General features: G+C 40.8%; 1 protein-coding gene across 2 annotated transcripts in view; it reads left to right on the top strand.

Moving 5' to 3' along the window:
* Positions 1-10,904, top strand: part of LOC122635785 (dedicator of cytokinesis protein 3) — a 35,798-nt gene extending 24,894 nt beyond the window's left edge. The window contains exons 5-18 of one of the 2 annotated variants that reach the window (XM_043826427.1): positions 3,171-3,255; positions 3,412-3,870; positions 3,996-4,295; positions 4,393-4,597; positions 4,709-4,891; positions 5,048-6,773; positions 6,884-6,901; positions 6,976-7,138; positions 7,453-7,890; positions 7,969-8,110; positions 8,197-8,872; positions 9,029-9,390; positions 9,504-9,847; positions 9,951-10,904. In XM_043826427.1, coding sequence (XP_043682362.1) covers positions 3,171-3,255; positions 3,412-3,870; positions 3,996-4,295; positions 4,393-4,597; positions 4,709-4,891; positions 5,048-6,773; positions 6,884-6,901; positions 6,976-7,138; positions 7,453-7,890; positions 7,969-8,110; positions 8,197-8,872; positions 9,029-9,390; positions 9,504-9,847; positions 9,951-10,115 — 5,266 coding nt within the window. In that variant the 3' untranslated portion in view covers positions 10,116-10,904. The remainder of the gene's footprint in view (positions 1-3,170; positions 3,256-3,411; positions 3,871-3,995; positions 4,296-4,392; positions 4,598-4,708; positions 4,892-5,047; positions 6,774-6,883; positions 6,902-6,975; positions 7,139-7,452; positions 7,891-7,968; positions 8,111-8,196; positions 8,873-9,028; positions 9,391-9,503; positions 9,848-9,950) is intronic. The other variant, XM_043826428.1, reaches the window with a different exon arrangement.
* The last annotated feature ends 31 nt before the right edge of the window (positions 10,905-10,935 follow it).

The following is a 10,935-nucleotide window of genomic DNA, read 5'->3' as shown; positions in this document are numbered from 1 at the left end:
TTATAATCATATTTCTGCGTATATTATCACATACAAATATATATATATATAATGAACACGTCGTATCGTGATACTTGGATTTTGTACGATATTGTTCGCTACGTAAAAGTAACGTAAAAAAATAAAGCAAGTACTTAGTTTCTTTGTTTCCTCAGGAAAAAGACTAAAGTCAATATTAATACCGATGCAATAAAATAAAAGCGTATAGTGACCAGTTTATTCCGAGAAAAAGTAAACTGAGCAAGAAATATAAAGATTAGTTAGCAAAAGCTCTCGCGTTACCTACGAATTTTCGATTCGAAGCTGCATTATATGCCGTACTAGCTTGCTTTTGGAGTCTCAACTTGTTGTATCGTATGACCATGCGGAAAGACCGCAGTCACGACAGACATCGTACGAGTATATATACGAAGGGAAAAGAGATGCACGACTCCTTCTCTTTCTTCGGTTCGTTTGCTCGTTGGCCAAGGTTTTCAGCTCGGTGAATACACGGTATCCATGCCGAGAACCTGTTCCCCCGTAAGAGGGCTCGCTTTACCTCTTTAAAGGCTGCGTTCCGATATTCTTTCTCTTTCTCTCTTTCTTTTATTTTTACGACGTCTGACTTCTCAACGTGAGAGTAGAAAATTACGAGATTTCTAATGTCCTAACGAATCTAAGACGCCTGTCCATTATGGGAGAAACATTTATACGCTTTATACGTCCATGGGAATTAATAATTAAAGCGATAGGAAGGATCCTGAGATTTCTGCTAGCCCATATTGCTAGATCACATCGATTCGTACGGACGAAAGACTTTTGTCCTCTCCCCAAACGGAATAGTTCAATTATCGTTCTTTCTTCGCATTTATCTTCCTTCCTTGTTATAATACGACCTCGGATGAACGGCCAACATTTATTATCTATGGCGGGGTAATTATTATTATTTCTAATTAGCGTGACCTGCGGCTCCGTCTCGCGTGCACTGCCCTGTTCTCTCCCTACCTAGCTCTCTCTCTCTCTCTCTCTCTCTCTCCCGCTCTCCCTTTTCCTTTCTTCGTTGAAGTAACGCTGTAATACGCAGGATACTCTCCTCGTCTGCGTAACAGCGTCGAGATCCACCGTTCACCCACAACTTTTTCCTTTCTTTTTGCGTCAGCGTGTAGCACAGTATAGCAACGGAGAACCCCCAGGGCCGTAGCGAGTCGAAACTCATCATAAAAGCGAGCAAGAAAGACTACAAGAAATCTAAACGCACTCTTTACGAGTACGTGCTCCGACCTGAAACGAACGACTATCATTCACTTTCTCAACATTTTAAAAGCTTCTATTTTAATAAAGTTATATTTTTCGATGCTTACTCTTTACCTGGTGTATTTGAAGAAATTGCAGAAACGTTACGGTGTATCTACCACCTTCGCAAACGTGACTCCCTAAAAGGAATGATCCCGATCGACTTGTGGTATACTTCTCGAAGACTCCGATGAATTTCGAAACGTCTTCTCTCGAAAGCAATGCTTCGAGGAATGTAACGATGCATAAAATCTCGCGTACGCCCGTACAGGATGATTCTACAAATCGATTCGATGATTATTTTTCAAAAACGTACAGGAATAATTCACTGAGCTTAAACTACTTGATATTATTATACGATTAATAAAAATATACGTACATATATTTTACGAAAAATAACGCTGGTGTATCCCATGCAAGAGAATAGAATGTTAATAATAGCAGTCGTGGTACGTTTACAGACTGCAAATGGTAAAAATTGAAAGGTTCGCGAGAGTAATCGCGCTTAATCGTTCGCGATTTGGTCTAATTGAGATCGTGGGGGGCTTTGAGATTTGGCCCTGACATCTATTACCACTACCACCTTTTACTCTGGCATGAGCATGCGATTGCAACGGGTATGGATGCAGTCGCGCGAGTACTCCGTAGTACGGCGTAAATCCATGTAGATATTATATTATATATAGGTAGGTAGGATTATTTTCTTTAGTTGTTCCGAGATGATCATGGCGTTAACACGCGCATATTTTCTTTTTGGGATGTATACTGCAGATATTTCCGGTGGCGACGTATTAGATGCATACGACTACGTCTCTACCGTCGATCAAAATGTTTTTAGCCAAACTGTCATTGCAAATCGATTCGGAAATAGAAAAGGAAATTGAATCACGGGACAATTTCCTACGTTATCGACCAGGCATAGGACTCCATAAGATTCCAGGATGTTCCATTACATCTAATATTAACAAATCGTAATCTAAAATAAAGCTTTTGTTCGTCTATTGTCTAATTGTTAAACTACGTAGAATACTAGGTAGACAGTAAAATTATCCGACGTAGTTACGGAATAATAAGGAATAAAAAGGAAGAGAAAAAATATGGCAGTAAGCGTTGAAAGTAATTTTGCGAGCAGTTTCATGGGTCCTCTCCTTTCTCGAATATATCCAATATCTTTGGAACGGGCCATAGGTCCCAACGACGTTGTACACGTTCCCTGAACCTGTCTCCATGCATCGAAGTCTGCTTGCTCACCTGCATTCCATCAAGCTCGCCCCGGAGGGGAATCTTTCGGGACCCTCAGGGTCGTATTACTTACCGCGTAGATAACTTTAATCCAATCTTTCCACGTTATTACGTTAACACCCACATCGAAGGGTGTGTAATATAGATATTATACACGTACGTGCATTAATATTCTCCTCTGGATAAAATGATCGTCCTTCGCGTTTTGAGATTTTTTCTTTCCGATCGTTTTACTATGAGATCGAACGAATCCAAACGTTAGAAATGGCCGTGGTTAATCCAGACGAACGAAATACGCGAATCGAGTGGCAATCGTTCGAGCTACGTTCCTGCGTTGCAAAAAGCCCACGTGAGAACCCTACTAATACGGCCCTGATGGACCCATCGTGTTCTCGAACACGTAGGTCCCTGTGGCATGCGGTCGACCTGGGTCGGAGGAAGTACCTTTGGACTCTTCCAAAAGCATAAGCCCAAAATATGACGCAACTTGTGACGTACTTACATCTCGTACGTCTCTTTTATGATTTTATGAAATGCTTTTATGATTTGGATTCAGCTGGATAAATATTTCTCTTCCTTATCGTTTAACCTATTTGATCACGACGATAATATTTATGAGAATTTCTAATTAGATGGACTCCTTTCGTACGTTTCAGAAAACTTGGCTTGGACCTGGTACCGCGTCAAGGTGCGCATATGGTGGATCCAGATACTATGTCCGTCGTCGAACTCTACCACGTGGTAATTATTTATCAAATAATGCATATTCGTGATAATTCCCCGATAAAAATTCTAGCGCCGTCGTTTGCCTTTCTACAGCTACATTTTATATTTAGAACTGAAAGTCTAATTGCGCGGTTTTCTTTCAACTCGGTTAACGCTCGGATATTTTCACAGCACGTTCAGAGTGCCGAAAACTCGCAAGGCGCATCGGCAAGAGGCACTTTGAAGCGCAAAGAACACAAGAAAGTTTTAACGCATCATCTCTATTTCTGCATGCGAGACTTTGGTCACTCGGTTGGCGAGGACACTGAGATTTATTTTTCTCTTTACGATGCAAAAAGAGGACAATATTTGAGCGAGCGTTTCTTGGTACGAATATCGAAGGAAGGCTTCTCGAATTACATTGAAAAGTTACACAGCAATTGTACGATCTTCACGGATCTTGGTAATGCCGATTTGAGCCGTGATCTCTACATGGTTGCGCACGTTATGCGCTGTGGTAGAATGCTGTATTCTGATTCTGGCAAAAACAAGGCAGGAAGCGCCGTTTACAGAAGACCTCATGGGGTCGCGGTACTTTCTTTGGCCGACGCTACTCAAGATCACGCGGAGGAGCTCGAATTGCCCTTTAAGGTAAATTGACTTGGCTCGTTAATCCTTTCACGAAGGATTAATCGATCGACAATTCGATATAACCAACTGCCTAATGGAAAGTTGATTGTAATTGCAAGTTTTCCGTACTTGTACTATTCGCCCAGGTATACCAAGGTGAAGAGAAAGAGTTCCATCAATTGCACGAGCAAATTATTCGTAATAACAAGTGTACTCCACTTCCTGGGCAACCAAATTATGGTATAATAGTATCCCTTAGAGTACTTCACGGTGAATTATCTCAGGTGCGAGAAGAAAATCCATTACTCTTCAAAAACATTTGCCTTACGAAGAAGCTTGGTTTCTCCGACGTGATAATGCCCGGCGATGTTAGAAACGATTTGTATTTGAAGCTCGAGCGTGGTGAGTTCGAACGCGGTGGAAAATCGACTGGCAAGAACATCGAGGTAAGACGACGACGACGACGACGACGACGACCACGATGTTTCGCGTATCCCGATCTTCGAATAAATTGTTCAATTCGAATAAATTGTGAATCGTTAGGTTACTATCTTGGTTTTGGATGCAGAGGGACAACCATTAGAAGGATGTTTGTTTGGCGCAGCAGGAACGGATGGTAGCTCTGAATATCAAAGTTTAGTTATATATCATCACAATAGTCCTTCATGGGCGGAAACTGTAAGATTAGCAATACCCATTGACAAGTTCTACGGCAGTCACGTACGCTTTGAATTTCGCCATTGTTCAAGTGAGTTTCTGTAATATGATAAACGAATAGCTCGAATAGTTTATACGATACTTTTGAGATCCTTAATCCTATCCAAGTTACCGGTTCGATCTACTTAACTTCTTGTTTCAGCTCGAGAGAAAAACGATAAGAAACTCTTTGCTTTCGCTTTTGTACGTTTAATGGAACCTGGCGGTGCTACGCTTCAAGATGGCTCTCACGAACTGTACATCTACAAGTGCGAAGAACGAGCGAAATTAGATTCACTTAGCTACTTATCTTTACCCAGCTGTGCTCGAGAACCAAGCGCTACAGGTGAATTTAAGATTTATACAGACCTTAAGGAAGACCAAGAGAAGCTTTCGTGCCTATGGAGATGAGAAAAGTCGATACATCGTATCTTCGAAATATTTTCGTATGATATTCCTTAGAAAAAATCCGCTTTTTCTAATCGATAGTTCTTTTTTTCAGGTACATCACCTTTCACCAGGTCGCCCAAAGAGGCCGTATTCGTGCATACTCTTCTCTGCAGTACGAAGCTCACTCAGAACGTAGATTTGTTGAGTCTCCTTCAGTGGAAAGCTCATCCCGAACATATATCCGAAGCATTAGGACGAGTTCTTAGGTTGGATGGCGAGGAATTAGTAAAGTTCCTTCAGGATATATTGGATGCTTTGTTCTCGATGTTTCATACCGAGGATGGCAATTCAACGGCACACTCAGGATTGGTCTTTCAAGTACTTGTCTCGATATTCAGTTTACTCGAGGATTCCAAGTTCGAACACTTCAAGCCAGTTATGGATGCTTATATATCTGGACACTTCGCCGCAGCTTTGGTCTACAAAGGTCTTCTAAGCAGTGTACAACACTGTGCCGATTGGGTGACGGCGGCTGAGAAGCAGGAACCGATAATGAAATGTTTCAGATCTCTAGAATATATCTTTAAATTTATTATACAAAGCCGATTGCTTTTTGCTCGTGCCACGGCCGGCCAATACGAGGACAGTTTCAAACGAGATCTCTACTGTGTTTTCTCTGCGTTGAACAAGATGTTGGGTATACCGTACGAAATGGTACTACTATCGCAAATAGCTCTGTTACTTTCAATCGCAGCTGTCTTCGAGCAATTGGTAGCCGTATTACCTGTTCTCGAAGTCGCTAAGTTAACGTGCACCATGTTGGACTCCGTACCGCGAGAGCCACCGTTGCAACTGACGCAAGCTAAATTAATTGCCATCAAGAACTTAACAACGTCCAGCTTGTTTCGCGAAGACGACGAAAGTAGAAATCTCTTATTGGTAACGATCTGTAGACATCTCAGGATCCATTTGGCTAGGCGAGAGGAACTTCGTACTTGCACCGATATTCTCGGCGAGATACTGGGTTTTCTTCACAAGAGGGGCAGAGACACGAACAAGGTTAACAACTGCATTCATCATGACGTCGAAACACTCTGTCTATCCATTCTCGACGTATTGGTACAAACGATACTTATTGTTATCAATGCGAACGGTCCAGTACTTGGCTGTTTAGTCGCCTGTTTGATAGGACTGCTTCAACTTCTGGATGAGTATCATTATTCGCGTTTATGGGAGGAATTGTCCCATGGCTCTGAACGAAAACCACTGAAAGATTTCCTCGTGAGAGTCTTCTTAGTCCTACGCGATCTCGTTAAGCAAGAAGTTTTCCCACCCGATTGGTTGGTCATCAGGATGCAAGCTAACAACGTTATACTGAAATCTTTGCAAGAGCTCGCCCAACCACTGGCCTTTCGGTTTCTTCATAGCAGTTTCGATTCGCAACTTTGGTCGACGTATTTTAATTTGGCCGTAGCCTATCTCACGCAACCTTCTCTTCAATTGGAACAATTCTCCGAAGTCAAACGCGAGAAGATCGTCGAGAAATACGGTGATATGAGAGTGCTGATGGGCTTTCAGATATTGTCGATGTGGTCGAATTTGGGTGATCGCAAACTCGAGTTTATTCCTGGAATGGTCGGACCTTTCCTCGAGGTCACCCTCGTACCAGAAAGTGAATTGAGAAAGGCGACTTTACATATCTTCTTTGACATGATGGAGTGTGAACAACGTGCACGCGGCAGCTTTAAATCCGTCGAGTCAGAACTTATAGACAAATTGGATATACTCATCAGTGAGAACAAGGGTGACGACGAATACAGACAATTGTTCAATACCATGTAGGTATCGAGTATAATCCTCTTCTTTGCTAATTCATAAATAAGACGTTCGTCGTTTAATGCGTACTTCATAATCACGTGTTGTCATTTGTACTTTCATGCTGCTTTAGGGAACATCTTAGTGCTGTGTAAGTCGCGTCCAATGCAAACAGCATTTCTATTTTACTCGGTATCGTTCTTTATCCTCTCGTTACTGTTACAGATTGTTGGATAGAGTCCAGTCGGAGGATCCAGCTTGGAAAGATAGTGGGACCGCATTCATCACGTCGATTACTCGCTTGTTGGAAAGACTTCTGGATTATCGCAGCGTTATTCAGGGTGATGAAAATCGTGACAAACGTATGTCATGTACGGTGAATTTATTGGTGAGTTTATCTCGACGATATATAACAGCGCAATAATGCCAACTATGCGATTGTTTAATCTGCCGCGACGATGTTTTATGTGCTAATCGTATTAGACACCGTTAGCAGATATATGTAGAAGCTTCCATGTGCTGGTATTTAACGAAGCTTGCACATGGCTTGTTGTACAATTTTAGATCGATACTTAGCACTTATCTCTCGCGTTTGAACGTAAAAAAATATATCGTTCCGTAAAACGAGCAGTATTTCGACGGCTTTCGATGATCGTTGTCACGTTCTAACGCGACATGGGTATATTGTTGTATTTTTTGCAGAACTTCTACAAGAATGAGTTCAATCGTAAGGAGATGTATCTTCGTTACATTTACAAGTTACACGATCTTCATCTCGCCGCTGAGAATTACACGGAAGCTGGATTCACGATGAAACTGTACGCCGATCAGTTAGGATGGGGCTCGAACGTTTTACCCTCCGATCATGCGCATCCTCAGCAACCAGAATGGCAAAGAAAAGAAGTTCTCTATCACAAGATCATTCATTACTTGGACCGTGGTAAATGTTGGGAAAAGGGTATACCTCTTTGCAAGGAATTGGCTGTTTTGTACGAAACCAGACTTTACGATTACGCCAAACTCAGTCACGTGTTGAAACTACAAGCTAAATTCCTGGACAATATCTTGACTCAACTCAGGCCAGAACCAGAATACTTCAGAGTCGGTTTCTACGGTTTAAGTTTCCCACTTTTCGTTAGAGTAAGTTTCTAAACAAAGCGAAACGTTAATAACATGTAGCGCAAAAGTTAAGAGCTAATATTTGGATTCACTTACCAGAACAAATTATTCATTTATCGTGGCCTGGAATACGAGAGAATAGGAGCGTTCACTCAAAGACTGCAAACTGAATTCCCAAGCGCACAAATATTGATGAAAAATTCACCACCCGATGAAAGTATTCTAACGTCCGAGGGTCAATGTACGATTTCGAACTTTCTTCTTGCATTCTCACTGTGACAACTGAACGATTCAACGCAATCAATGTCTGATTTGTTTCGTTTTTAGATATACAGATATGTAATGTAAAACCAATACCGGAAGAAGGTAGTTTGGCATGTAGCGGAGCAGAAATTCCAGAACGTGTGGTAGCGTTTTATTTGGTAAACGACGTACGAAGATTTACATTCGACCGGCCACTCCATCGAGGACCCGTCGATCGTGAAAATGAATTCAAATCGCTTTGGATCGAGAGAACAACTCTAACTACCGAAGCGAAGCTGCCAGGTATTTTGAGGTGGTTCGAAGTGATTGAGAAAAGATCGGAACTTTTGGCACCAGTCCAGTATGCCTGTGAAACGATGCAATCCGTCGAAAGAGAACTGAGAAGACTCGTTGCTCAATACACGGCAGAGCCTCATAGGAACATCAATCCCTTCAGTATGAGGCTACAAGGTATAATCGATGCCAACGTTATGGGTGGAATAACGAAGTATCAGGAAGCATTCTTGACTACTGAGTTCGCCAGGCAAAATCCGGACATGGTACCGCACGTGAATCGGCTGAAAAATTTAATACTTGATCAAATGAGCGTCCTAGAGTCTGGCTTGGTTTTGCACGGTCAAATAGCACCGCCCGGGGTTCAACCATTACACAAAAGACTGATCGAACGATTCACCCAACTGAAGCAAGGTCTTGGGCCACTTGCCAGACAGCGAACGATTCACCAGGATAGCATAGTCAAGTAATCGATCGTTACATATCTCTCATCCATTTTTTGTAAATAAAATATATGGAGTTTCATATTATAAAGATGATATTTCACTGATAAATCCTCTTTTTCTTCATCGAATTATCTCTTTTACTTTCCTACATTACATCAGACTCTTGATGCTTTCAGTTCGCCATTGCCACCCTTACCTACCAGCGAGAAACAAAGGCCAGCTACTTTGGAAAACGTAGGTTCAAGAATGTCTCATGCCGACAGCGATGGCCTACCAGAAGACGAAAGATTTTATTCCAGAGTCGATGGTGCACCACCGCCCATTCCGCAACGAGAAGTAAGGCCAAGATCCGTGGGTTATGGCACAACACCACCTAGACCTACTCATCAAAGAACTCTAAGTAAACCATTGAGTCCGAAGCTACCACTGAGGCATTCTTTGCCAACTCCGACAGACGGCGTAGATCAAAGTGGCTTGAGAAGTTCTTGGAGCGAGCCTGGCCCAGAACCGGCACCACCGTTACCACCTAGAGGCTGCAGTGAGTGCATTTCCTTCGAAAGAAAATAACAAATACATGTTCAAATAGATTTCTAAATTTTTACAAAAAAAAAAAGAAACAAAAAAATTAATACATTCGAATTCGTATTTCAGCTCCCGATAAAAGAGATAATAATACGAATACCGTTGTACCTCCAGCACCACCAAAAAGATTGGCATATAAACGTAATACAGAGTGGAGTACAGACGATGATTCAGAAACTCAAAACGAACCGAATGATCTTCAAGATAGTGGCATCTCAACGGCCAGTCTGCTAGATTTCCAATCTCACTTAACTAATCTAAATAATCTCAGTTACGAGGATTGTGAACCACGCACAAGGTGTAACGACATAATGAACATCTCACCACCGTCTATGATTAATTCTCTCAATGTTTCTACGAGTAGTTTCCCTAGTGGCACATTCCAGGGATCGAACTCCCTTTCTGCTCAGGAGGTAATGGTTCAATTAATTATAAATTTGGATTCGAACAGACTCGATCATTTGTGATTTAGGCCTGTTTAACATTCTCATTGAATTTGTTACATCTAAATCATAGGTAAGCCCTCCACCAATTCCACCCAAAGCTCATCAAGATACCCCATCAGCACCATCGACTTTGGAAAGGAGTCGATCAGGTGGTTACCATGGACATACGGAGAATTATTCTGTACCAAAAATGCAAACATTGTCCGTGGCATCGGACACTGAGAGTACTGTGTAGCAATGTCGTATCTCCTAGTCCTTAGCGATTAGTCGTAATAATAATAATAATAATAATTATAATTATAATAATAATAATAATAACAATAATATTAATAATAATAATAATAATAATAATAATGTGTAAGTGCCATAGTCCGGCAAATCCGATATCTTGGATAGTTCGTTGTTAAGATTAAGTATGATTATAACATCGTTCTAATGATTCTATAATTGGTGATGATATAATGATAAGAAGAACAAAAAAAAAAACTAAAAAAATAAAAAAATAAAAAAAAGAAGAAAAAATGAAATAAAATAAAAGAAAAAAAAAAGAAAAAGAAAAATCAAGAGAAAAAAGTATGAAAGAAAAAAAGATTGGAGGATTTGTTTGGCAAATCATTTGCACAACACTCAAAATATACATATGCAGATAGCGTTAAGATGTCTAATGTAATCTAAATGAAATCTTCTATGGCGTAACTCGAAATGGATTATACCCACCTGCGTATAACGTACCTTAGCAAATGCATCGTGTTCAAGTGCCATATATCGATCGGCTATTATTTATATATGATTATTTTTAATCAACGATAATCTGTGCCATGCAAAGATGAAAGAGAAAAGCAAAAAGTTAATACAAAAATAAATAACTAATAGTAACTATGCCAAGAACGATAATAATCGAGCACGGAAAACACGGTGCATTGACTTTATGTTAAAGACAACGTTCTTCCGAGTATTAACCTAGCTATATTTTGTAATTTATTTATATTTTCAATAAGGAATAAAAAGTCATTTTTATCAATAACGATCATCGACTAGTATGAGTACTCGAGCGT

Source organism: Vespula pensylvanica, chromosome 19 (genome assembly GCF_014466175.1).
Source record: "Vespula pensylvanica isolate Volc-1 chromosome 19, ASM1446617v1, whole genome shotgun sequence".
NCBI classification, from domain to species: Eukaryota; Metazoa; Arthropoda; class Insecta; order Hymenoptera; family Vespidae; genus Vespula; species Vespula pensylvanica.
The sequence above is the reverse complement of the archived record's forward strand: the minus strand, read 5'-3'. Positions and strand labels throughout refer to the sequence as shown.